The sequence below is a fragment of the Chaetodon trifascialis genome, chromosome 14, assembly GCF_039877785.1.
Source record: "Chaetodon trifascialis isolate fChaTrf1 chromosome 14, fChaTrf1.hap1, whole genome shotgun sequence".
NCBI lineage: Eukaryota > Metazoa > Chordata > Actinopteri > Chaetodontiformes > Chaetodontidae > Chaetodon > Chaetodon trifascialis.
In genome coordinates, this window is record NC_092069.1 from 26,783,413 (window position 1) to 26,810,709 (window position 27,297).

The following is a 27,297-nucleotide window of genomic DNA, read 5'->3' on the forward strand; positions in this document are numbered from 1 at the left end:
TCTCTCTGTGTGTCTGTGCGTGTCTCTGTGTCTGTCTCCGTCTCTCTCTGTGTCTGTGCGTGTCTCTGTGTCTGTCTCCGTCTCTCTCTGTGTCTGTGTGTCTCTCTGTGTCTGTCTCCGTCTCTCTCTGTGTCTGTGCGTGTCTCTGTGTCTGTCTCCGTCTCTCTCTGTGTCTGTGCGTGTCTCTGTGTCTGTCTCCGTCTCTCTCTGTGTCTGTGCGTGTCTCTGTGTCTGTCTCCGTCTCTCTCTCTGTGTCTGTGTGTGTCTCTGTGTCTGTCTCCGTCTCTCTCTGTGTCTGTGTGTGTCTCTGTGTCTGTCTCCGTCTCTCTCTGTGTGTGTCTCTGTGTCTGTCTCCGTCTCTCTCTCTGTGTCTGCGTGTGTCTCTGTGTCTGTCTCCGTCTCTCTCTGTGTCTGTGCGTCTCTCTGTGTCTGTCTCCGTCTCTCTCTCTGTGTCTGTGCGTGTCTCTGTGTCTGTCTCTGTCTCTCTCTGTGTCTGTGCGTGTCTCTGTGTCTGTCTCTGTCTCTCTCTGTGTCTGTGCGTGTCTCTGTGTCTGTCTCCGTCTCTCTCTGTGTCTGTGCGTGTCTTTGTGTCTGTCTCCGTCTCTCTCTGTGTCTGTGCGTGTCTCTGTGTCTGTCTCTGTCTCTCTCTGTGTCTGTGCGTGTCTCTGTGTCTGTCTCCGTCTCTCTCTGTGTCTGTGCGTGTCTCTGTGTCTGTCTCCGTCTCTCTCTGTGTCTGTGCGTGTCTCTGTGTCTGTCTCCGTCTCTCTCTGTGTCTGTGTGTGTCTCTGTGTCTGTCTCCGTCTCTCTCTGTGTGTGTCTCTGTGTCTGTCTCCGTCTCTCTCTCTCTGTGTCTGCGTGTGTCTCTGTGTCTGTCTCCGTCTCTCTCTGTGTCTGTGCGTCTCTCTGTGTCTGTCTCCGTCTCTCTCTGTGTCTGTGCGTGTCTCTGTGTCTGTCTCTGTCTCTCTCTGTGTCTGTGCGTGTCTCTGTGTCTGTCTCTGTCTCTCTCTGTGTCTGTGCGTGTCTCTGTGTCTGTCTCCGTCTCTCTCTGTGTCTGTGCGTGTCTCTGTGTCTGTCTCCGTCTCTCTCTGTGTCTGTGCGTGTCTCTGTGTCTGTCTCCGTCTCTCTCTGTGTCTGTGCGTGTCTCTGTGTCTGTCTCCGTCTCTCTCTGTGTCTGTGTGTGTCTCTGTGTCTGTCTCTGTCTCTCTCTGTGTCTGTGTGTGTCTCTGTGTCTGTCTCCGTCTCTCTCTGTGTCTGTCTCTCTCTGTGTCTGTGTGTGTCTCTGTGTCTGTCTCCGTCTCACTCTGTGTCTGTGTGTGTCTCTGTGTCTGTCTCTCTCTGTGTCTGTGTGTGTCTCTGTGTCTGTCTCCAATTCTCTCTGTGTGTGTCTCTGTGTCTGTCTCTGTCTCTCTCTGTGTCTGTGTGTGTCTCTGTGTGTGTCTCCGTCTCTCTCTGTGTCTGTGTCTGTGTGTGTCTCTGTGTCTGTCTCCGTCTCTCTCTGTGTCTGTGCGTGTCTCTGTGTCTGTCTCCGTCTCTCTCTGTGTCTGTGCGTGTCTCTGTGTCTGTCTCCGTCTCACTCTGTGTCTGTGCGTGTCTCTGTGTCTGTCTCCGTCTCTCTCTGTGTCTGTGCGTGTCTCTGTGTCTGTCTCTGTCTCTCTCTGTGTCTGTGCGTGTCTCTGTGTCTGTCTCCGTCTCTCTCTGTGTCTGTCTCTCTCTGTGTCTGTGTGTGTCTCTGTGTCTGTCTCTGTGTGTCTCTGTGTCTCTCTCCGTCTGTCTCTGTGTGTCCAGCTCTGCGTGAGGACCTGTACTTTGACGTCGGCTGCCTGCTGGCTCTCTCTCTGGTTCACGGCGGTCCTCCACTCGGCTTCTTCTCTCCCGCTCTGTATCAGTGTCTGTTCAACTATCCGCCCAATCGGCCGCTCAGCGTCGCTCACATGACCCCCGACACACACTTCACCCACCAAGTCAGCAGGGTGAGGGGAGCAGTGAGACACAGGGACAGCAGCATGTCCAGTAATCAACGGCAGAATATGGACTGACGATTCTATTGGCCCTTTTTAGATGGCGGAGGCGGAGTCTGTAGACGAGCTGAAAAAAGTGATGGCGTCGAGCTGGGAGTACCTGGAGCTGGCCGGCTGCAACCAACCAATCAGCAGCCTGGAGGAGCGAGACGCTCTGGTGGAGGACCTGGTGAACTTCACTGTGATCACCAGGATGCAGCTGCCCCTGCAGAGGTGGACACACACACACACCACACACACACACACACACACACACAGATCAGGTTTATTGACGATTTAAATGCGGAGAAGCAGGTGTGAGGAGGTGTGGCCTGGCGTCTCACCTGTCCCCTGACAGGTCTTGACTGTATTGTCTCGTCCTCCAGGTTTCGGGCGGGTCTGCAGACGTTGGGCGTCTTCGATCAGGTGACTCCAGTTAGATTTTTTTTCTGTGTGTTAACACGCTGAAGGTGTAACAGCGTCATCACAGCGACGCTCCTTTCATCTGATCCAGGTGCAGCTCTTCCCGTCGGTGTTCTACAGCGTTTTCTGTGAGACGGCGGTTCGGCTCACGGCTCAGACGGTCGGGCAGATCTTCACCGTCAACTTCTCGTCTCAGGAGGACAGACTGAACAGAGAGACGCCCGTCATCACCTTCTGGAGACACTTCCTGCTGGAGTGCGAAGGTACAGGAAGTTGACGAGCGTCAGGCGGGACAAAAAAACCAAAGAGACACAAAAACTAAACGTTTTCCTTCACACGTTAGAATGTGACGTTTCGCTGGTTTTATTGATGTTTCTTCTTCTCTGTCAGAAATGTTCACGCTCTGACTTCCTCCTCTCGTTTCCTCAGTTGGGAGGAGCTCCATCTCCCTGCAGGACCTTCTTCGCTTCGCCACAGGAGCCGAGGAGCTCCAAGCCTCCGGCCTCCTCCCACCTCCCTCCATCTCCTTCCTCCACCCCGTCATCTCCTCCCCACCAGGAGCTGAGCAGGAGGAGGGGGGAAGAGGAGGAAGAGGAGGAAGGGAGGAAGAAAGAAAGCAGCGGTCAGACCAGAGGGGGAGGTGTGGAGGGACGAGGGGCTCTTCCCTCAGAGGGAGCTCAGCTCCAAACACCTCCTCCTGCCCGTCACCTCCTCCTACCGGGCCTTCAAAAGCTCCATGGAGCAGGCCATCAGCCACCATGTCCACCTCCTCCCCACAGAGAGCTAGAGGAGGAGGAGCAGGAGCAGGAGCAGGAGGAGGAGGAGCAGGAGCAGGAGGAGGAGGAGGAGGAGGAGGAGCAGGAGCAGGAGGAGGAGGAGGAGCAGGAGGAGGAGGAGGAGGAGCAGGAGCAGGAGGAGGAGGAGGATCCGAGCATCTGCAGAAAGTTCTTTATGGTTTTCATTCAAAGATAAACGCTTTGATTTTTATAAAGTAGAAATCTGATTTTTCTTCTTTTCTCCAAACGTTTCGACAGCAGAGTCTCATTTTTTCCACATTTCTATTGTGACACAGACAAGGACAGACGAAGAGACGAGGACAGACAAACACAGATGAAGAGATGAGGACAGACAAAGAGACAGGGACAGACAAACACAGACGAGGACAGACGAAGAGACGAGGACAGACAAACACAGACGAGGACAGACGAAGAGACGAGGACAGACAAACACAGGCGAGGACAGACGAAGAGACGAGGACAGACAAACACAGGCGAGGACAGACTAAGAGACGAGGACAGACAAACACAGGCGAGGACAGACGAAGAGATGAGGACAGACAAACACAGACAAGGACAGACCAAGAGACGAGGACAGACAAACACAGACAAGGACAGACAAAGAGACGAGGACAGACAAACACAGGCAAGGACAGACGAAGAGACGAGGACAGACAAACACAGATGAAGAGATGAGGACAGACAAAGAGACAGGGACAGACAAACACAGACGAGGACAGACGAAGAGACGAGGACAGATGAAGAGACAAGGACAGACAAAGAGATGAGGACAGACAAACACGGACAAACAGACGAAGAATTGAGGACAGATGAGCACAGAGGAGAACAGACAAGGATAGACGAGCACAGAGGAGGACAGATGAGGACAGAAGACAGACCAACAGACCGCTGTCAGATTAGACTTAATGCAGTTACACCTCCATCTTGGATTTTGTGCTCGGGTGTGGTGACGCTCTCTGATTGGTCCAGTACATGGAGGATCGGTCTGCTCTCACGTTCAGACTCAAACCAGCAACGCGTTCGTCCGTCTCTCCACACTGTCTGACTTCCTGTCTGCTGCTCTCAGCTCATTGGTTCCTACTGAAGACATCAATCTTTAAAAGCACTTGGCAGACGTTCGGCCTCGTGTTTAAAGAGCGTCACCAGTCTCCGCAAACAGCAGAGCACTTGTTGGGACTATTTTCAGGTGGATGAATCCACGTTTGGTGCCGCAGTGAGAGTTTGAGTCAGAACAACCTACAGTTTGAAAAATACACAACAGATCGACCAAATATCTACAAACTTCAATATGAAAGCATTAAATCAGGGACATGGAAGCTGCATTGATTTCACATTTTGGCCACTTGGGGGCAGCAGAGACAGCCATAAACATCACATGAAAAGACGGCTAACATGGAGCTACGGCCACAGAGCAGCGTTAGCTTTCACTCTTGGCTCCGGTTTGGGCTCCACCGGCTCCGGACGACCGGCCGTTAAACCTTCCACAGCTGGTTTGTCGGTCAGGAACGTGCAGAGCGTCACCGGGTTCACAGCCGGCTGGTTACTCCTGCACCACGTCTGCTTCAGACGTCTCCGTTAAGAACGAATCCTTCTCTGTACCTTCACTGATGAGAAACATCTGATGTCAAACAGACTTCCTCTGCTCTGAAACGATGCGACCACACGTCGGCTGGAAAACGCTGGTGCTGATTTTAGAGCTTTGCCTTTAAGAGTTTCTGTCCGTTCAGTTATATTTTTGTTGTACGTTATTTCCTTTAAAGGAGATTTTCTGTTTGTGCTTGTTTCTCTTGTTTGTCAAGTTTTTCCATCTTTTTTGATGTTTTTCTTTTGGAAAATGAACAAAGTGTGAAAAGCAGGAGTCGGATGGCGCTGATCAGATCCCACTGCTTCGTCCTCTCGGGTCATGTGACGTCTCAGACTTTGCTGTTTCACTAAACTTGTGACACCTGATGCTTCCTGTCTTTATTTTCAGACACAAACTGGGTGCGAAGGAGGCGCCGCTCAGGTCAAACCTGCTCACCTGCTGGCTCCTGAGTGGCCCAAAGTCTTGTCAAGTGTTTTTCTTCTGGAAAGAACCAAACCTTTGTGTTTTTGTTTAAAAGAAACTTAAAATTTACTCGCTAAAATTACAGGAAGTTTGGAATTTATACCTTAAAACAACCTTAATTTTCCAATTAAATTGCAAAACGAGGGTTTGTCTTAAATTTTGGATTGCAAAACATTAATGACTTCATAACTGATTATGGCACTTTGTGAACACATGATTGGATGAAGGAGATGAGCACATGAACTTAGAGACACTTCAGAAAACTGCTGTCAGGAAACAGTTTGATTATTGATGATTGATCCTGTTTTTTTGATGTTTTATAGAACAGAGTTGAGACTGTTTGGAACATCGTAGGTTTTACAAACACCACACAGGCTGCTTGTGTCTTCCACCTTAACTGAAATAATCAGGTGCCTTTTAAGATTTAAATGAATGGATTGCTCTCATTTTATTTTGACACTTAAGGATTTTACCCCCTTAAAAATAAAACTGCTGATAATGTATGAAAATATTGTAATATATTACAGCCCATTCTTTTTTTTAATATACCCTTTAAATCCAATTTAAAACCTTTTTCCGTGGATTTTCGTCCTTGAACACTGATCATAGTAAACTTGTTGGTCTCTGGAAACTGCTGCAGAGTGAGACCTCTTCGTGCTTCTCTCCTCTCTGACGGGCTGCTGCCACGTCATCAGGCGCTTCGTCACCACTAACAACATCAAACATGGCGGCGTCCGTCCGGGAGAAGCAGACAGGTTTGTCAAACTCTTTCTTTCTTCATTGACGGTTATTTCCCGCGGCAGACGGCGGCGTTAACGGGCCGCAGAGAGTTCCAACGTGCCTGAGTGTGACGGAGGAGATTTATTGAGGACTGTCACGTCTCACAGCAGCTAGCTAACCGTTCTGCATCGCTGTTTAGCCGCTAGTGGAGCTGATTCAGTTTCACTACAGATACTGAAACTCTTCGTATTTCCCCTCATTACTTTTAACGTTACAGACTTTTAACTAAACAGACTGTTAACTGGTTAACTGCAGATTTAACCAGCCGCTGCGCTCGTTAGCTAACGTTACTGCTAGCTTCCTCATGCTAGTGTTAGCTAGCTGAAGCTAGCCTGTTGCTATCGGTGAGACGTTTGAGTTTTGAACGTTGAGCCGTTAAACTCAACACTGCTGTTTTGTTGCTGCGCTTCAGGTTTAACAAAGCAGCTGCTGTTTGTGCAGAAAATACCAAGCAGAGACTGAAAAGGAGTACACCACAGAAGATACTTTTACACAAGAAAAGTACTCAGATCCTTTTGTTAAGTAAAAGTAGTCTAGGAACACTCCATTACAAGTACGCGAAAAATCAAGTACAAGTTCACGTATTCTGTTTTTATCACCAACAAATAGATGTCCGAGCTCTTAACTGTAGTGCCAATACATGTAACCGGTGGACTCTGGCGTACTCTGCGATGTGTTGTGATAAGGAGGCCCGGTGGTAACACTGTCGCCTCACAGCTAGAAGGTCCCGGGTTCGATTCCCGCTGTGGGGGCCGGGGGCAAAGGTCAAATTTCACCAATTTGCATGGCGCGTTCGCGTGTATGTTGTGTGACAAATAAGAGGGATCGTCCCTCTGATTCTTCTTCTCAAACCATGAATGTCTTTGGAGGCGGTGTCCGTTTATTTTTGGAGCTGACAGCAAGAGGAAAAAAACGAAATCCTCCATCAACTGTTGTCATACAACTCGAGCCCCTTCACAAATGAAATGACACAGGAATTTGTTAGAATATTATACAAGTTTAGGATGAAAAATGAACTTATTAACAAAGCTTAACAGCAGTAAAACACCAGCGTTACAGCCAGAGCAATGACGCTTACCTCTGCAAGGAGTACAGCAGCAACAAGGGGCGAGGAAAGGCGGAGACCCCCCTTTATAGGAGGGGCACCCCCAAAGCTGAACGTAGGGGTACAGAAAGTGAGCATTAAGCGTTCCACATCATGACTGCGGAGGCCTAAGTGTGTCAGGTAATAACAACAGAAAGAAACTGTGGATACTACTAGGCAGAGTAGTACTACAGTACTGCATCATATCGTACAAGAATATCATTTATTTTTCAGTGTAAATACTTTAAGTGTCAAATAGATGTAGAGTAAAACGTTCCCGCTGACACGTGGGAGAAGTTAAATACAACTGTGTCAAAACTGGATGTGCATACAGTGTTGAGTGGAGGTGAGTCACGTGACCATAACGGTGTGGACGTGTTGACGCCTGCGTGACGTTTCACACAGAAAAAAGACTGTTTGTGCTTTCAGTGGCTCTGAAACGAATGCTGAACTTCAACGCTCCTCCTCTGAAGAACACAGCAGCCGAGCCAGTATGGAAGGTAACACACACACACACACACACACACACACACTCACTCACTCACACACACACACACACACACACACACACACACACACAGCCAGGAGTCGATCAGGGTGTTAAATACTTTCTGAATATCAAACCTGTAACAGTGAGTTTGTCAGGTCACACTTTGAGTCTTTTTCTGTTCAGATTTGTCCTGATTCATCGTTTTTATTCACATTAAACGCTGATTCATGTTTGTCTTTGTTTTGTTTAGTAGTTAAAGACTCAAATCAGCTGAAATTAAATGCAATGAAAAATGTGTGTGTGTGTGTGTGTGTGTGTGTGTGTGTGTGTGTGTGTGTGTGTGTGTGTACAGGTGTTGATATACGACCGCTTTGGGCAGGACATCATCTCTCCTCTGCTGTCAGTCAAAGAGCTGAGGGACATGGGCATCACGCTGCACCTGTAAGACACACAAACGTACACGACCCGCCTCCTTAACACCAGCTGTGCACAGTAACTAAGTACAGTTACTTAACTACTGTACTTCAGTAGAATTTTGAAGTACTCATACTTCGCTTGAGTATTCCTGTTTTTTTACTCTTTAATTCACTTCAGTTAATGGATCATTAGTTACTTTGCAGATTCAGATTAATAATCAAACATTAACGTGAAGTGTGTGTGTGTGTGTGTGTGTGTGTGTGTGTGTGTGTGTGTGTGTGTGTGTGTGTGTGTGTGTGTGTTAGTCTGCTTCACTCAGACAGAGATCCTATCCCAGATGTTCCCGCCATCTACTTCGTCATGCCCACAGAGGAGAACATCGACAGGATATGCCAGGTACACACACACACACACACACACACACACACTCAGTAAACAGTGGACACTGATGGTTGTCTTGACATCTCTGATGTCTAGCATCATTGCAGTGTTTAGATTGTTAGCATTCAGACATTTAGCTTGTTAGCATTCAGACATTTAGCTTGTTAGCATTCAGACATTTAGCTTGATTAGCATCGGGACATTTAGCTTGTTGGCAACCTGACGTGTAGCTTGTTAGCGTCCTGACATGTAGCCTGTTAGCATGTGTCTGCTGTCTCTGCTCCTGTAGGACCTGAGGAATCAGCTGCACGAGTCGTACTTTCTGAACTTCATCTCTGCCATCAGTAGGAGTAAACTGGAGGACATCGCCAGCGCCGCTCTGGCTGCTAACGCCGTCGCTCAAGTCACCAAGGTAACCATGGTTACTCTGATCTGTATACAGAGAGTTAATCAATCTAATAAATCTGTATATACACACTATATTTATATCATCTGTGTGCACTCTGTGTGTGTGTGTGTGTGTGTGTGTGTGTGTGTGTGTGTGTGTGTCTCTCTCTCTCTCTCTCTCTCTCTCTCTCTCTCTCTCTCCCCCTCAGGTGTACGATCAGTACCTGAACTTCATCACTCTGGAAGACGACATGTTTGTCCTCTGTCATCAGAACAAGGAGCTCATCTCGTATCACGGTGAGGCTGAAAGTAACGAGGAACCAAAGCCGTAGTACAGTTTGTACCTCTGAGATGAAGTGGAGTGGAAGTATGCAATGAAAATACTCCAGTGAAATACAAATATCTCACGTTCTCGGGGGGATACTGTATTTGAGTAAATGTAACACAACTAGCAGAAACCTCATCAAACACAAAGGATTGTGGGTAGAGGGAGGGACAAAATGAAGTCTTTGTAGATTCCTTCGTGTTTGTTCTCAACATGTGCAAAAGTCACAGAAGAAGAGACACACGGTCCACAATGCTTTGCAAACATTATCACATCTACGTCCATTAAACAAGCGACACCTGAGTCATGTGACCTGTGCTGTCCTGAATGAGCTGTTATTGGTCGGTTTGAATCCAAACGAACCAAAAACCAAAAAGACATTTAAGTCAGTGTGAATGGAATCATAACCTCACCTGTGCGTCTCACCTGTACGTCTCACCTGTGCGTCTCACCTGTGTGTCCCTGCAGCCATTAACAGAGCAGACATCCAGGACACGGACATGGAGGCCATCATGGACACCATCGTGGACAGTCTCTTCTGCTTCTTCGTCACTTTGGGTGATTCTTGAGTGTTTGATGCATCTTGGTGTGATTCTGTGTCCGTCCACTAGGTGGTTATGTTGACTTAAATTTCAAACCTGTCTGTCAGATGAGGAGACAGTGAGACCTGTCTTTTGTCTGCAGCGTCAAACTGATCTGAAATCAGCTGTTTTCCATCAGGTTGTGGCTGTTAAATGTTTGTTTGAAAGCTGTTTTTTGGTCTGAGGTCATTTCGTCGTCTTTAATGCGTCCGTGTCTTCGATAGGATGAGTCTTAATTGACGTGTGTCTTCGATCAGGTGCCGTGCCGATCATTCGCTGTCCCCGTGGAAACGCAGCAGAGATGGTTGCCGTGGTGAGTCTGATTGGTTCAGCATCCCTCTTCAGATTTCCAGAAACTGTATTTTATTGTGATAGATTTTCATATTTCACTCTGTGATGGATTTTATCTGTCACCAAACATTTCTGAACTGTGTGTGTGTGTGTGTGTGTGTGTGTGTGTGTGTGTGTGTGTGTGTGTGTGTGTGTGTGTGTGTGTGTGTGTGTGTGTGTGTGTGTGTGTGTGTGTGTGTGTGTGTGTGTGTGTGTGTTGTAGAAGTTGGATAAGAAGCTGCGTGAGAACCTGCGGGACGCCAGGAACAGTCTCTTCACTGGAGACAACATGGCTGCCGGACAGTTCAGGTACAGTAAAGCACGTGAAACTCCACTTCCCATAATGCAGTTCTGTGTGGTTGCACTCATCGTTTGCTCTGCTCTCCAGTTTCCAGAGGCCTCTGTTTGTCCTGGCAGATCGTAACGTGGACATGGCCACGCCCCTCCACCACACCTGGACCTATCAGGCGCTGATCCACGACGTCCTGGTGAGCCGTCAGTCGTCTGTCTCAGAGTGACCTCAGCATATTTTCTACTGAAGCAGAAAAAAACAACGTAAACACGAAACTGTGGAAGTTTTATTGTGCTTGTCCGCCTGTCAGCGCTGACTTCCTGTCTGTGGCTCTCAGCTTAAAGCTCATTGGTTCCTGCTGGAGACCTCACAAATATGTAGTTTTCAGTAATTTCATCAAACAGGAGGAAACAGAGCGTTTGTTGGGACTATTTTCAGCGGCGGATGAATCCACGCTTGGTGCTGTCGTGCGTGTGTGTGTGTGTGACTGAGGCGATGAAGGAACAACAGTGAGGCTCACTGATGTGTTTTAATGGAGGTCAGTGGATCAGCTGTGATGTGACACACACACTGAGCTGTTAGCGGTTAGCAGTTAGCGGTTAGCATTCAGTGTCTGAACAGAAGAAAGACATCGACCTTTAAACTGTATGTGGCTTAAAGCACATCTCTTTGTTAACCATCATCATCACTGAGCAGCAGTGTGTGTGTGCGCGTGTATACACACACACACACACACACACACACACACACACACACACACACACACACACACACACACACACACACACACACACTGTATTTCATGCAGAGCCAGAGCTCTGTCAGCTGCTGAGGTGCTGAGGTTAATACTGACAGCACTGGAATGTCGAGTTACATGGATGTGTTATATAACGTGTCATCAGCGCGCGCACACACACACACACACACACACACACACACACACACACACACACACACACGCACGCACGCTCACACACACACACACGCTGGCACCAGCAGACCACTCTTTGGCAAATACAGTGTGAAAACATCATGATTAAAATCCTTCAGGACGAATTTTCCTTCAAAGGAGAAACTTCACTGATTAATGTGAGTTCCTCCTGACTGCTGAGCTCTGAGGCCGATATTTGAACAGTGAGCATCTGATTATTAGAAACGGACTCATTTTTAATATGAGGAGTGTTTTTGACCCGCTGAATCTCTCGGGGATGTCTCGTTTTTGGCCTGATTGGAGTTGATGCTGGATGTCTGACTGAGTTTCACCTGACAGGTGATTGAATGTGACTCACTGAAAAAACATCTGAGACGCACCTGATTGTTCACAAGCTGCTTCATCAAAACACAAAAGACTGTCATGAGCTGCATCACTGGCAGGCAGAGGTGGACAAACGCAGTAGTACACAGTAGTATGCAGTAGAGAAACGCAGTAGTACGCAGTAGAGAAACGCAGTAGTACACAGTAGAGTTGGGCCTCTCAGTTCTGCTCTGAGCTCGTTATATTTGGCCCCTCGGTTTATCGCTCTGACTCCACGCTTCGCCGCGCTCATTAGGTTTGAAAGCAGGTGAATTAATGACTCCATTTTTGGTGGTCCAGATCCAGATCCAGACCTGGTCTGGTTTCTGTTGTGGTGACGGCGGTCCAGATGGCCGCTCTCCATCTCTCTCCTCTTTCCCATAAACATGTCAGGATCCCAGCACAAAATCCCCCCCACCCCGCGCCTCCCTCTGCTGTCTCCATGGCAACAGCCATGTTGTGATCCGCTGCTGGATCCTGCGTCGGGGACGAGGATCTGTCCTCGTCTGGGCTGGCTGTGGTGTAATTGGAGGTGATGTGCTGCGGGACAGAGCGTCTTTGGCCTGGACTTCATCCCAGATGTCTTTAGCGCTGCGGCGCCCTCCAGGCGTCTCCTGCTGGTCTTGGATCAGGTTTACGTTCAGGATCAGTTCTGGGATTGAAGGGAGAAGATGACGTCTTTGGATTCGGTGCTTTTAACAGACTGTGAGCTGACTCGGGTCACTTAAGACGGGACAAATGGGACTGGCTACCAAAACAACCACTGACGGCCCTGCTGCGCAGCGCCAGAGGTCACCTGACGACAGGTGGACCACGTCTTAATAAATGTGTGTGTGTTCCTTCTGGTTTTCCCCTCAGGACTTCCAGCTGAACAGGGTGGTGATGGAGGAGGGAGCGGGGGCGGAGCCGTCTCCTGCCGGCGCCAGACCAAAGAAGAAGAACAGAAAGAGCTACGACCTGACAGCCGCCGACAAGTTCTGGCAGAAGCACAGGGGCAGGTGAGCGCGGCGGCTTCGGGTCGGGCTTTGAACACCGCATGTTTGTCCGCGCGCGTCTGTTCAGGTTTCCAGTGCTGTGATTGGTCTGTTGTTGAAGCCTGTTTTCCCAGTTCATTCATGAAGTCTTAAACTGGACCGTCTGTGTGTTCCAGTCCCTTCCCAGAGGTGGCTGAGTCGGTCCAGGAGGAGCTGGACACCTACAGAGCGCAGGAGGACGAGGTCAAGCGTCTGAAGAGCATCATGGTGAGACACCAGGTGGTGGACGACGCGGTCAGGTCGTCAAACCTCGAGTCCAAATGAGACCCTTCAAAGGTGTCCCTGAAGTCTTGACCAGGCCTCCAAAATGTCCCAAGTCTCTTATCTGAGTGACAAAGACATGAATCATCATGTCCACATTGTCCACACACCTGCTGCTCTCAGATGTGATCCAGGTGTTCATGGTCAGGATCTTCAGCGTCGCGTCTGAAGGACCAGTCAGGTGGTGGGACTGGAAGCTGTGGCTGGAGTGGAGCGCTGCCTCATCAGTTTTTGTCTGTTCTGTGTTTGTCTGCAGGGTTTAGAGGGAGAGGACGAAGGAGCCATCAGCATGTTGTCAGACAACACAGCCAAGCTCACCTCTGCCGTCAGGTACTGACCCGGCCTCCACGCTGCTAACGCTGCAGCGTTTAAAACTCGAGCGGCCACGACGTTTAAACCTCTTCACAGCCCCCCATCGCTGCCGGGGGGTCGGCAGACATGCGGCTCGAAAACAGGTCAGGCAGAAAGAAGACAAATAAAGACGAAGTAAACTGTTTGGAAACAGGATCATAAAACACTAAACAGAAACAAAGAGCTGAGAGTTCCCCGAATGATGAGAGAGATAGGACTTTAATTTCTGTCTGAAACAAGCACAAGTTTGCTTGTCTAAGATCCAGAGAGAGGCTGATCCTCAGCGTCCAGCCGCACACGCAGAAATAAGCTTTGCCCGATTCCTCATGAGAACAGAGACAAAAGAGACGAAGACGGTTCCAGCTGGAACCTGGACAGAAACGACTGAAGGTCAAACCAGTTCAAAGACTCAGGTAACGGCGGCGTGTCGCGTCTGAATCAGCTGTAGTTCAGTAAATAAATCGGATAACTCTGGGTGGGACAGGAGACTTCCTGTGCACAGTTTTCCCCTCTGTGAATGTCTGTGGTGTCTCAGTAACGTGTAAGTACTGAATGTCCATGAGTGCGGAGCCAGAGGACATCTGGTTGGACTCTGGTTGTGATCCGGTTTCCACCAGTGAAGCTCTGGTTTTGATCTGTAACCATGAAACAGCCCGTCGACCAGACCAGCCTGCTGGCCTGAGACCAGCGTTCAGTCTGCCTGCCGACATCGACGTTGATTTATCGTGTGATTATTGTCTTTTCAGCATGTTATGAGCCGCTGTGTTCATGCTTTGTCCTGCAGCTCCCTGCCCGAGCTGCTGGAGAAGAAACGACTGATCGACCTGCACACCAATGTCGCCACCGCCGTCCTCGATCACATCAAGGTGCGCCGCCGTCACGGCTCAGAGCGGGAACGCTGTCCACACAGAGAGCGAATTAGAGGACAAGACGCTAGAGAGGACAGCCGAGACGCTGAGAACAAAACTATAAAAGCGTGACTTTTTAAAAGAAATATATTAGTACACAGTAGTATTAGTACACAGTAGTATTAGTACACAGTGGTGTTAGTACACAGTGCAGAGTTTGAATACTAACTCGATGCTCTTTGTGTCCTCAGAGTCGTAAACTGGACGTTTACTTTGAGTATGAAGAGAAACTGATGAGCAAGTCGACTTTAGACAAATCGCTGCTGGACATCATCAGTGACCCGGACGGTATGAGCGCACGCACGCACGCACGCACGCACGCACGCACGCACGCACACACCTGTTTGTACTTTGGATTGTATGTATTGTTGTGAAATCAGCGTCAGACTGAGCTCAAACTGAACTTTGTGGATGTTTTTGTTCATCAGCTGGAACTCCAGAAGACAAAATGCGACTCTTCCTCATCTACTACGTCACCGCCCAGCAGCCTCCGTCAGAGGTAAACCACGGCGTCCGCCGGCTGCTGCAGCATTCTGCTCAGCACCGGGTGAACGCTCTGCCCCTCCACGTCTCAGTGTTGAAGCTCTGAAACAAAGCAGAGCTGAACACTGATGAACGCACTGCTGCGTCCTCGTGCAGTCTGTGTGCAGCCCACGTGGACTTTCATCTAAAACCCGTTTCCATCATCAGCGAAACGTCGGGAACAGGAAGTGGAAGGCTGATTAATGGCCGAAGCAGCCGAGGGTTTAAAATTACAGCTTCGATATTTTTAGCTTTTTGTTCATGAAGGAGCTGCAGCAGATCAGCAGGTCTGAAGGTGTAGCACGTGGAGGACTTCAGTGTTTGATGATTAAAAAGTGCTCCAGTGAAACAGTGTGAAAATGACCTCAGAGGAACTCAGACACCTGCTGCACAAGAAGGTCTCTGAGTTTGATTTGAATTTCATTAGAAAACACATTTAATCCGTAAACAGGTTGAAGCCTTCGGCACAGAAAGCTGCTCCTGTGTGTCTCGTCCTTCATGTTTTACATAAATTAACAGCGACTCCTTTGACAACACGCTGAGCGTAACTAATAACGTCCATGAGTAACGTTTGGCTTCTTCTTGCCGACGTCCAGACATTTTCCGTGCTCGGGAAGTCGTTTTCACTTTGAATCCTCTTCAGTGCCACTTTGCATCTCTAAAGACTCGCCAGAAAGGGAGCGTTCCAAACCGCTGCTCTGTTGGATGTGGACGAGCCGTCCTCACAAGTCTCTTATTGGATCTGTCGTCGCCTTTCACTGAGGGAACTGAGACAATGGATCAGTGTGAGGCACCAAACCTCTGTTCACAACCCGAACCAGAACCTTCACCGCTCCGCTCTTACGTCTCAATTGTTCATCAGCGATGGACGTCCTAAAGAGACACGCAGCGAGAACAGCAGAGTCGCAGAGCTATGCTAAGGCGCTAAGCTAACTCACGCTGGCTGTGCACATGCTTCAGTGTCCCTCTCATCTGGACCCGTCTGTCCTCCTTTAGGCCTCTCAGCTCTCAGAGGGTGCAGAGATGTTTTAGACGGTCGTGTCCCTGCAAAAGTTTTACTGGATTTTCAAATCCAGAAATGTAACAGCAGGACATGCTGGAGACAAGACAGACTTCATACAGCTTCTTCACATATGCAGTAGTAGAAGTAGTAATAGTGGTAATAGTAGTAGTAGTAGTAGTACGCAGTGGAAACATGTCGAGTTCCCCCTGAAATGTGCAGCAGGAAGTGATCGGCTTAAATCAGCAGTAACTCAGCAGCTGTTGTGCAAATGTCCTTCAAAATGAAGAAATATCAACTGAGACACGTCTCGACTGACCTGACGTCCTCAAAGACGAGCAGGTGGATCAGCACCGTCGGACTGCTGGTCTGAGACGAGCTTTGAATAAGCTCCACTGCTGCTTTGACATTTAACGGACCGTGAGGTTGGCGTTGCATCATTTAGCATCAGCTGCAGAGACTTTACTTGGCGATGCGTTCAAAGACGCTCACATGTTTGATACCTTAAAGTAGTGAAAAGTGTTGCGTCGTCAGTCTGGTCAAACCGAGAGCAGCAGCGCTGATGATGTTGACGGATCCTTTAAATTTGGTTGTTTCCTGCTTTAGAAGATCATTTTAAAGGTGTCTGCAGGTTGAAGTGCGGCGTGTCAGCAGGTCACAGGGAGAATCAGAGAGCCGGTGGTCGAGGGAGGTTTAATGGGGATAACTGAGCCTTTTCTGGAACGTATTAGGCGCTGTGTGAGAGCAGAGATGATTCAGCGGTGGGACGCTGATGTGAGGACTGTGGTTTAGCTTGTTTTCCCTCCACGGTTCACTTCTGTCAAAATAAAAGATCACACTGAAGGAGGAACTGGGACTCTTCGGGGAACTCTGTGATCCTCCTGCGGCTTTGTGTTTGCTTCCAGGAACAAAACAGACGGCGAGGACGGGAGACGATCCGAGGAGACAGGCGGGACAATGCTCCTCATTCTCCTCTGGAGCAAAGAGACGCAGAAGCAGACAGACGTTCAGCACCGTCAGGGTCAAACATCAGGAGACAGAGCTTTGTTTTATTCAGATTCACTGTGGTTTAGTTCTCATGTGACGATGAGGGACGTGGACGTCTTCAAAGACGACTTCTGTGTGGAGTATTTGTGTGCTTTAAGTTTCACCACAAAGTCACAGCAAGAGCACAGAGAAGCTTTCTGACACAGTTCAGTAACAGAAAACCTGTGAGCTTCTTCTTCATATTAAGGCCAGCTTCAGTCCCAGTTCAAGACAAGTCCTGAAAACAGTCGTTATCAGTGTCAGTCGAATGACTGTGGAGCCTTTCTGTGTGAGACGCTTCATGCTTTGACCTCTTCTTCATTGTCACAGTGATCCAGTGACAGTCTGTTCATCTATGAGTGAGATGCTAACAGGAGGTGCTAACAGCTAATTCAGCAGACTGATTTCATGGAAACATTTCACTTCCTGTTTTTATCCACCGAGTTTTGTGAAATGTGTTTCCAAAAGTTCGTCCTCCAACCAGGAGTAAATTAGCTTTCACTTTGAAAAGCTCTGGTCCAAAACAAGCACATCACCATCACATCACGGATGAAAGGAGCTCCTGACCCTCAGCTCTGAGTTAGCCTGAGCTGAAACTCTCAACGGTGTCTTGAACTTCCCCCTGTGTGATTGACAGGAGGTCGTTAAAATCGCAGGAGTCGATTTCCTGTCGGTGTACGGCATGTGGGACATTGGTCAGAATTACCCATCAGTCAGGTGTTAGTCTGACCTACACGGATCAGGCTGAGACTTCCTTGAATCAGTTTTCAATCTAAATATCAGCAGAAACTTCTCCCCCGTCTGCACCATCAGTTCGCCGCCATACCTGTTGACTCTGTTTGACCGTAACAGGATTTTAGGTGCACGACTTTCAGTTCGTGCTCTTCACTCATTTCAAGAGCAGTCAGCTGACTTGTGTTGAAGTCGATGTTTTTACTTGATCGTATCTGAAGGCATCAGATTTGTGACTTGAGTCTGATTCAAGCCACAAATATTAATAATTGATTTCCACAGTGTGTTTTTTGGATTCTGAGATGGAGGACATCTGTAAAAATACACTAAATCTCTTAATGATGGGTTTTTTTCACCTCAGTGTCACTCTTATGTTTTGAAGTTGTAAAATCATCGAAGCTAAAGCCAAACCTGAATGTAGACGGTCTGAGTCCAGACCTCTGACTGCCAACATGTTTTGGGGTTTTTTTGGTGGTTTTGTGCTCATTGATGGAGAAACAATCAATCAATCGATCAATCTCAGGCTTGCAAGCAGGATTTTAAATGAGGGCATCATCTTCCCACAGACCTTCATGGCTGCCGGCTGCATCTGTGAAACATACAGACAGGAAAACGGTTGTAAGTGGACGTACAACGACGTAAAATAAGAGCTCTTAAATCAGCTTCTTTGGCGGACATGACAGACGTTGGGTTAACGTCCTCCATCGGCCCTGCTGCAGCTCCTGTGTCAGCTGAGAACTGCATCAAAGAGAAGAAACACCACTGATGAGCTGATTGTTCGTATAAAACTGATTGTATAAAACTGAAGAGAAATCGGCCAACGAGAGCAAAATGTCCGAATCAGTGAGCAAAGTGACCTGAAGGGGCGTCTCAGGAGGTTCCTCCTCAGTTGCCGTTGATTTCTGAGATTGCAGAAATTCCTCTTGAGTTTTGTGTCGTTGGACAAATTGAACCGAACAGATATTCGCCTGCCGTGTCAGGTGACCTCCAGATCGTCCCAGTCGGCCTTCTTCACCTACGCTCAAACTAAACCAGCACAGGGGACGCTTACATCACTGACTGTGGAGCAGAAATGGTTTAGACAGATGGTTTCCAGTCGCTGTGCCATCGTGTCCTCAGAACAACATGCTGCTGATCAATAACCACATGTTGGACGGGTTCTGTGACAAGCTGCTTTGGCTCCACCACATTTATAATTTCATGATGGTAGAACAAAGATGGCCGAGCCAAAGCTCCGAGGTCTTCCCAGAATCCAGAGACCTGGTTCGAAAAGGAGCGGAGCTGGATCAGTTTAGTTTGGCAGAAAGTGCCTCTCGTCCTTTATGACATGACAGCGACTGGGATTGATATTAGTTTGCGTTTGCTGTTGAAGGAATAGAGCAGCACGAGTTCAGTCTTTGTAGTCAGAAGCATATTTTGACAATGTTCGCGCTTGACGAGGTCCGCAGGTCTCCAATCAGTCAGGACCAGAGAACACCTGCCGAACTTTTCTTGCCCCCTGAAATTCTTCTTGCCTTGAAAAGCCGTCGGTCCGGGTGTCTGAGTCCAGGCCTCCAGCTGCTGCTGTGGGCAGAGAGCTCTGCTTGTACACCTGCAGAAATAATTCTTTACACTTTTTCTCAATTATTCAGTCGGTGATCATTCAACATCAGTGAGACGGAGTGCAGGCCAGGACCTGAACCCACCATCAGGACTATCCATCAATAACGCTGCAAAGCTCTCCAATAAAAACACTTGGTTTTCTATCATCATTGACATCATTGGGACACAGAGGTGGAGCTGGTGTGTTCATGCAGCTAAGCATGACTCAGCTTTTCCTCCGTTTAGCCTGAAGTGGTTTGATGTAGTTTGGTGAAGTAGAAAATGGCTCAGTTCTTCAGATGTGTGGAGGTTTTGTCAGAGTCCTGAAGTAAAACTGCTTCAGTGAACGTTTAGAGGACGTGTGACAGATGACAGACAGGTGGGCTCGTTCCTACAAACACAAGAGATACACGACTGAAATTAGCATTAACATCACAACGTCCACATCCTGTCATTGACATGGTTAGCCATGTTAGCGTTAGCTGACATTTAAAGCTATGCTAGCGGCATGACTTCAGGCCGGGCTGCTGTTTGTCGTTGTGTCGGTCCACCACTCTGAGATATCTCAACAAGTTGTGGACGGATTGTCATGAAATGTGGTTCAGACGTTCATGAATACTGCTGACTGGCTCTCCTCTGACTTCTCCTTTAGCGCCACCATGAGGTCAAACTTTTCACTCATTCATTGAATTCTGTAACAACTGGTTGATGGATTGGAACCAAATGTGGTTCAGACCTTCATGGTCTTCAGACGATGAATCCTATGGACTTTGGTGATTCTCTGAGTTTAGCATTAGCGATCTTTACTGAGCGGTGCAGTTTGCAGTTCCCTCCCACTTTGATGCCTACTTGATGTCATGTCAGCTTCCAGCAAATTCTGCCTTCAGAAGGACACTTAGAGACACTGCTGGACAATCTGACAGCCCCTCCTCATAGCAGCCGGAGGCCTTTGTGGTAACGCCTGTGGTTCACGGCGAGGCCTGTGGTTCATGGCAAGGCCTGCGGTTCACAGCGAGGCCTATGACTCATGGCGAGGCCTGTGGTTCACGGTGAGGCTCATGGTTCACGGTGAGGCCCACGGTTCATGGCGAGGCCCGCGGTTCACGGCGAGGCCCACAGCTCATGGTGAGGCCCATGGTTCACGGTGAGGCCTGCGGTTCACGGTGAGGCCCACGGCTCATGGCGAGGCCCGTGGTTCGTTGCGAGGCCTGTGGTTCACGGCCTCGCCTGTGGTTCATGGTGAGGCCTGTGGTTCGTGGTGAGGCCCATGGTTCACGGTAAGGCCCACAGTTCATGGCGAGGCCTGTGGTTCACAGTGAGGCCTGTGGTTCACGGCCTCGCCTGTGGTTCGTGGTGAGGCCCATGGTTCACGGTGAGGCCCACGGCTCATGGCGAGGCCCGTGGTTCACGGTGAGGCCCACGGCTCATGGCGAGGCCTGTGGTTCACGGCCTCGCCTGTGGTTCATGGTGAGGCCTGTGGTTCGTGGTGAGGCCCATGGTTCACGGTGAGGCCCACGGCTCATGGCAAGGCACGCGGTTCGCAGCATCCCTTCAGATCTCCGGCTCGTCCCTGGTTTCCTCTGCTGGCAGATGGTGTGACAGCTCTCTCTCCTCTGCCAAGAAACGAGCCTCCCTCTTTCTTTCATCCACCTGAGAGATGGATGGTCCCGGCTTTGCCCCCTCGCCCTCCATCACCACCCTCTCTCTCTCTTCTTGTCATCTGTGTCATCCGTCTCCCTCTGCGACCAGCTCTTGGCCTCCTGTCTGTTACTTTTTGTCTCTTTCTCTTCTTCCTCTCCCTCCTTTGATCTCTCTCCCCCTCGCAGACCTCTCTCTCACCCTTTTCTCCCCCCCCTCTATCTGCTGCAGTCTCCAGAGTGTTCCAGAGTTTCTGACTGATGTGGGATTTCAGTCCTACAAAAACAACCACACACGCCGTCGTGGAGGCGCTCTCACGTGGCTCGACCGTTGTGTAATCCGCCGGCGGCTCCCGCTGAGCTGCAGTCAGGAGCTTATTGAAGAGGAAGCTGTGTGAGGACGATACGCTCGCTGTGTCACCTCCACTCGTTGGAGATAGAAATCGAGAGGCCTGCTTTTGTCCTGCTGCGCACATGCTGTGATGGTTCCTCCATGTTTTCTTTGGCCGAGCAGAGAGGCCTCTGAAACAACAGCTTCAAGCCGGCGTGACGATAAACTCGCTCCTGAAAACAGCCTCACTGACGCTTTCTAAGGTGGTGTAGCTGCAGGTGTAGAGCGGTCACAGTAACACACGGGCTGAAGAAGCTCAGGTCTTCATCGTTAACAGCCAGCATTTACCAACCGGTCGACAGAGAAGGTCGCCCACCCAGATCCTGGATCTGCCTGTTAAAAGGAAGTGGAGTCCCATTGAAAACAACAAAAAAAAACAATGAGGTCCAGCATCGACAGCAAGGTGATGTAATCCAGCCAATCAGAAGCAGGTTTAATGCAAAGTCGGTTTCCACACAAGGAATTTGCTTTTTAGTCACAAAAAACACAGGAAGAGAAGTTGAAGTTGCTGAGTTGAAGTGTTTGTTTCATGGAGCAAAGGATGTGCAAATGTTCACAGAATGAAGGAACGACAGAGATGATGAGTGTGAACGCAGCATTTCTGCTCTGCGTTGAATGAATGAATGAATGAATGAATGAATGAATGAATGAATGTGTGACTGTGATCATGTTCCAGAGTTGTAAAATCTTGCCTCGTGTTTTAATGCACTGCTCAGGTTTCACTTTGTCCAGTCTGTCTGATGTCTGATTGGCTGTTGTGCGTTTCAGTCGGACTTGGACCAGTATAAGACGGCTCTGCTGGACGCGGGCTGCGACCTTTCACCTCTGAACTACATCAAACAGTGGAAGTGAGTCCATTTGTCTTCATCAAACCTCAGCTTCAGTTTTCAACTGAGTGTAATTCAGTCACTGTTTAACAGAGGAGTCATGTTGAGTCATTTTGGTTTCTGGCATCTTTTGCAGGGCGTTTACCAAGATGGCCGCCACCCCGGCCAACTACGGCAACAGTGGAGTCAAACCAATGGGGTGAGTCAGGAACAGAAGACGTGTTCTTAACTGTGTTCAAGTGTCTAAAGCTTCTTTAAAGTCTTCTATCTGAAGTGAAGCAGCAGCGAGTGAGAACTCTGAAAACATTATGTGGAGCTCAGAATACAGTCTAACTACAGACTGTAGAGTAGTTAATATGAGTTTATCAGACATTAAAATAACAGCAGGAAGCTGCATTAACGCCGTTTATTAAAGCCTTAAAACAGGAAGTCTGGCTGCATCAAGCCCTTTTCTGTATGAAGCCTGAGCAGCTTCATGTGTCGCTGCCACTCACGGATGTGGAGTCACTGAGTTTTTACTGCTGGTTATGTTTAGTCCCTGCTGAACTTTACTGCCACCTGCTGCATTTAAGATGTATGACACCAGCTCCGAAGGTCGCGAAGGCCAAACGCTCGCACTGTAAACCAAATGAGAAATAAGTCCTGCGTCATTTGGATCTGCTGCGTCAAGTGTCCTGAACATCAGGCCAGCAGTGTTTCTGTCAACCTGCTGACAAACAAACGGTTTGGTGGAGGTACCACCAACAACAACAACAACAACGACAACATCAACAGCAGTGCATTTTCACCTGAGCTGTCACCAGCAGCAGGTACAGTGTAGTAGTAGTTTCTGTAGTACTGGTGGTACTGGAGCAGCAGCAGTATCAGTATTTTTCTTCACTCGGTTGAAAGAAGGTTTGTGTTGAGATTACCAGTCTAACCCTGTCCTCCTCCTCCTCCTCCTCCTCCTCCTCCTCCTCCTCCCTGTCCTCCTCCCTTCATCTCTGCCTTCTCCTCCTCCCCTCTTCTATCTGTCCCCCCCGGTTCCCTCCCCCCTCCTCTGTCCTCTGCAGGCTGTTTTCCAGAGTGATGAATACTGGCTCCCAGTTCGTCATGGAGGGAGTGAAGAACCTGGTGCTCAAACAACATGTGAGTCAAACTGTGCTGCTGGGAAATCAGCTGCAGTGACTCATGGTCGCATGGTCGCGTGCTTTGTAGCCTGAAGGTGGAGGGTCACACTGAGGTGGAGGGTGCTCAGTGATCAGACTGAAGGATCCTTCGTTTCATGACTGAAACTCGGGCATCCGGGTGGATGATGACGTGTCCGTCACTCTGGTTTATGACCAAATACCTGCAGAGCTGATGTTCCCATCAGCCTCAGCGTGACTGTGTTCACTGGTGATCAGCTAATGTTAGCATGCTAACATGCTAAACTAAGACGATAATCATTGCAAACGCTATACCTGCTAACATCAGCATGTTAGCATGCTGCTGTTAGCCTGCTAGCACTGCTGTGTTAAATACAGCCTCACAGAGCTGCTAGCATGACTGACGGCTCCTCCGGTTCGTACAAAAACTCATCGGAAGGAGCTGAAAGACTTTGATCACATGAAACTTGGACTTTCAGACACTGAACACTGGATCAGGATTGGTGCTCGGAGCAGAAGCTTTTGTGACCAGCCGCCATGTTGGAGGAGGAAGACTGCGATCCTCATCTTTTCTCCTTCCTCATGATTTATTGGACATTTTCTTTATTTTTCCTTTTAGTCCTTTTCGTTCTTCTTCATGTCTTTCTTTCTGTTAGTAGTCTTCCAACATGGCGGAACCTCACCTGTAACCGTTGGCAACCAGCCTTGAAGCATTCCTCCATCCTGGCCTCTGTCTTTCGTTTATGCTTAATTTAACCTGCACCAAAACACCAGGCTCCACCCGCCCGTGTCCGGCAGGAGGTAAAATCAAGCGTACCCAATGACAGAGTCTTCGTTCCTGGACAGCAGCGATGATGATGATGATGACAAGTTGGAGGCTCATGGGTGTTTCAGCATGAAACTGGCACCAGCATGAAGTCATTTATAATCATCACACACACACACACACACACACACACACACACACACACACACACACACACACACACACACACACACACACACACACGCGCGCAGTGGGAGGCGGTGTCTGTTTTCTTCATACAGCAGCTGAACTGAGACCAGCTGAATTCGGCCCTGATGCTCTGCAGAGCTGCCAGAACTTTACAAACTGGTCGGATATGTTGACACTCTGATATTTACAGACTTCTTCCACACTCACGTCTCCAGAATCTGAAAAAAGACAAATCCAAACAAAACAAAAGGATTTCTGAGGACTGAAACTAACCTGACGAAGAGACAAAAAGAATGTTTGAGAATGACTGAAGTGACTAATAGTAAGTGAAAAAGATAAAGATTAAAATCAGTATTTCACAGTTGGAGTGGGAGCTGGGGCTCGGCTAACCCGGCTAGCTGTTAGCGTAGCCGTTGTGGTGTGAAACGTTTCTTCTTCTTCTCTTTCAGAACCTTCCGGTCACTCGGATCCTGGACAACCTGATGGAGATGAAGTCCAACCCTGTGAGTTTCTTCTTTCAGTCAGAAAGTCTCCAAAACGTGAGAAAGCTTGACTCTGTAGTTACCACACAGGTCAGCGATGATGAGGATGATGACGAAGATGAAGGAGTGAAATTTTTGATTCAGCTCCTCAGTTCATGTTGTCATTTGACCCTGAACACACACACACACACACACACACACACACACTCTGCAGGTTTCTCAGCGTCTGGAGTTACAGACGACCAACAAAGATTCTGTTGTTGTGAAGCTGAAGGGGGGGCGAGTGGGGGGGGGGGGGGACAAGACTGGGATGAAGATGAAAGAAATAGGAGAGCACATTCTCCCTCTATCAGATTGTACTCTGTGCGTGCGTGCGTGCGTGCGTGCGTGCGTGCGTGCGTGCGTGCGTGCTGGTATGGAACATTAAAGGAACAGTTCGACATTTCACATAAAGGGCTAGGCTAACAAGGCTAGCTGTCCAGTCTTCATAAGCTAAGCTAACCACATCCTGGCTCCAGCTCCACACTGAACTCTCAGGAGGAATCAGATGGAGGTTTCTGTTGAACTGTTCCTGAGCTGGTCTGGATGTGATCGGAGGATGTTCGCTGCTAACAAGTTCGTCCTGAAAGGTTCTGCGAGCTTCATCCTCGTTCAAGATAAAAGCTTTTCTGAGAGATTATCAAAGCTCGGCCCAGAATTCTGAGTGTTTCTTCATCCTGACTCTTCTTCTCTGGTTCAGATGAGGAGCAAACTGACAGAAACTGAACTGACGTTAAGCTAACTGATCCTCGTGTAGCTACATGTTAGCTAACCTGTAGCTTAGCATTTTGCATTAGCTAACATGAGATTACTTACAGTGTGTCTGCGACACTGCTGTTAGTGGAGACAGTCAGACTTCCGAAGGTTTTATCTGCTGTCCAACGCGCAGACTTTTCTCCTTTAACATGAAATGATTTTGGATTGAGGAGGAAATTTAAAGCGATGGTGACGACCAACAGGAAATGCCTTCAGAAGAGATTCAGGGAAAGCAGCGACTCTGAAGCACGACAGAGGAAACATTTGGCAGGCTGAAGAACTTTCCAGACTTCTGGGGCAGATATGGAGGAAGCCTCGTCTTCATCGCTCTTCGTCCTTCAGACTTCAGGCTTGGGTCAGAGGATCGGTATGCAGAGCGCCGACGGTCACAAATTAAACTTTTATAAATAGAACTGTGGGTGAGCAGAGGAAGCTCCTCCGCCGTCTGTCGATGAAACGTCGCGATCAGCAGACGTCCTGCTCAAAAGGCCGACGTCAGCCGTGGATTTAATGTCAGGGATCGAACAGAAACCATGAACCAGCTGATGTTTTCCTCTCTCATCTTCCAGGAAACTGACGACTATCGATACTTCGACCCAAAGATGCTGCGAGGCAGCGAGAGGTATGACTCATCACAGATCAATCACACCCCATCAGTTCTCTCACCTGACACGTACAAAGCTCTCCTCACCTTCACTCCTCCTCCTCCTCTTCTTCCTCCTCAGCTCCATTCCCAGGAACAAGAACCCATTTCAGGAGGTGAGCAGACGCTTCATCAGTGCACAGATCTTTAAACGTGCTTAAACAGGAATGGGAGCGCAAGCTGCTCACCTGCAGGGCATCATGGGTAATGATGGGTGTGATGACTGGTCCTGGTTTGACTGCCTGCAGAGACCGAACGGTCAAACCATTCAGGTGTTTCTCTGCAGTCTGTCCATCAGAGGACCCAATGAAGAGATGCACCTGAACATGAATAGATAAATAATGTCCTGAATGATTCGCTGCTGTCAGCTCGACCGGCGTCTCACTTTCAGTCAGCATGATGTCGTGTTTCCAGTCAAAGCCTGAAAGACTCCAGTCCATAGATCATAGATATAGATATATAGTACAAGAAGTACAAGTACTGCGTCCGTCGAGTGGAGTGAATGAGAGGTTTTTCTTCTCATCTGGAGTTTGTTCTGGTTCATCTCATTGATCTGTTCGTTTCAGGCCATCGTGTTCGTGGTCGGAGGAGGAAACTACATCGAGTACCAGAACCTGGTGGACTACGCCAAGGTACTGCAATACTGCTACTACCACTGACACTACTGCGAGATACTGTGATCGGCTCCACCGTTTATTCATGAGGAGCTAATGGCTTAGATGTGTTGTTTGACAGTCTGTGGAAGCTCTTGTTTGAAGTGACGTTTGTCTGATGAATTTCTTTTTGACGTCGATGAATCATCTGATTTCTCAAGAGACGAGCTGAAAAGTTACAGATCAGTAAAATCCTTCCTGTGACGTCACTTCTGTGTTTCAGTTCAAACAGGGGAAGAAAGTCGTTTACGGCTGCAGTGAACTCTTCAACGCTGCTCAGTTCATCAAACAGGTGAGTCCAACACCTGTCCACCTGCCGGACGCCTGATAGGTTCACAACACGTGATGATTAAAGCACCAACAGGATATAAAGGAGTTCAATGAGCTCCAGCTGAAACATCTACAGCAGTAGTGGAGTATTTTCACAATGTGTATTAGTACTTTGGCTGAAGTAAAGCAGCTGAATACTTCTTCTTCTACTGTCCTCTCCACAGCTCGCCCAGCTCGGCCAAAAGTGACGTGGACACCAACAAGATGTGAACCTCCCTCTCTCTCTCTCTCTCTCTCTCTCTCTCTCTCTCTCTCTCTCTCTCTCTCTCTCTCTCTCTCTCTCTCTCTCTCTCTCTTGATTCCAGTTGTTTTATATTAATCTCTGCTCTGTAAATGGACTAAATACTTCCTGTCTTCACTGTATTTCCGTCTCTTCCTCTCAGCACTAATAAAGCTCAGCAGTCTGACTCTCACAGC

The 27,297-nt window shown here is 48.6% G+C and overlaps 2 protein-coding genes across 2 annotated transcripts in view; both read left to right on the plus strand.

Annotated features, from left to right (window-relative positions):
• The window catches only part of g2e3 (G2/M-phase specific E3 ubiquitin protein ligase), an 8,046-nt gene extending 4,839 nt beyond the window's left edge, over nucleotides 1-3,207 (plus strand). The window contains 7 exon segments of the mRNA XM_070978602.1: nucleotides 1,786-1,970; nucleotides 2,059-2,231; nucleotides 2,384-2,423; nucleotides 2,512-2,683; nucleotides 2,850-2,995; nucleotides 2,997-3,023; nucleotides 3,025-3,207. Coding sequence (XP_070834703.1) covers nucleotides 1,786-1,970; nucleotides 2,059-2,231; nucleotides 2,384-2,423; nucleotides 2,512-2,683; nucleotides 2,850-2,995; nucleotides 2,997-3,023; nucleotides 3,025-3,207 — 926 coding nt within the window.
• A 2,770-nt stretch (nucleotides 3,208-5,977) lies between these two features.
• On the plus strand, nucleotides 5,978-27,297 carry scfd1 (sec1 family domain containing 1). Its single transcript, XM_070978832.1, has 25 exons — nucleotides 5,978-6,019; nucleotides 7,558-7,628; nucleotides 7,971-8,059; nucleotides 8,341-8,431; nucleotides 8,706-8,828; nucleotides 9,013-9,100; nucleotides 9,597-9,686; nucleotides 9,967-10,022; nucleotides 10,263-10,348; nucleotides 10,428-10,527; nucleotides 12,484-12,623; nucleotides 12,776-12,866; nucleotides 13,177-13,250; nucleotides 14,056-14,137; nucleotides 14,371-14,467; nucleotides 14,608-14,678; nucleotides 21,837-21,916; nucleotides 22,032-22,094; nucleotides 22,948-23,023; nucleotides 24,427-24,480; nucleotides 25,824-25,876; nucleotides 25,980-26,013; nucleotides 26,464-26,529; nucleotides 26,774-26,842; nucleotides 27,045-27,297. Exons 1-25 carry the CDS (start codon nucleotides 5,989-5,991, stop codon nucleotides 27,066-27,068), a joined length of 1,899 nt encoding a protein of 632 aa, XP_070834933.1. The 5' UTR covers nucleotides 5,978-5,988; the 3' UTR covers nucleotides 27,069-27,297.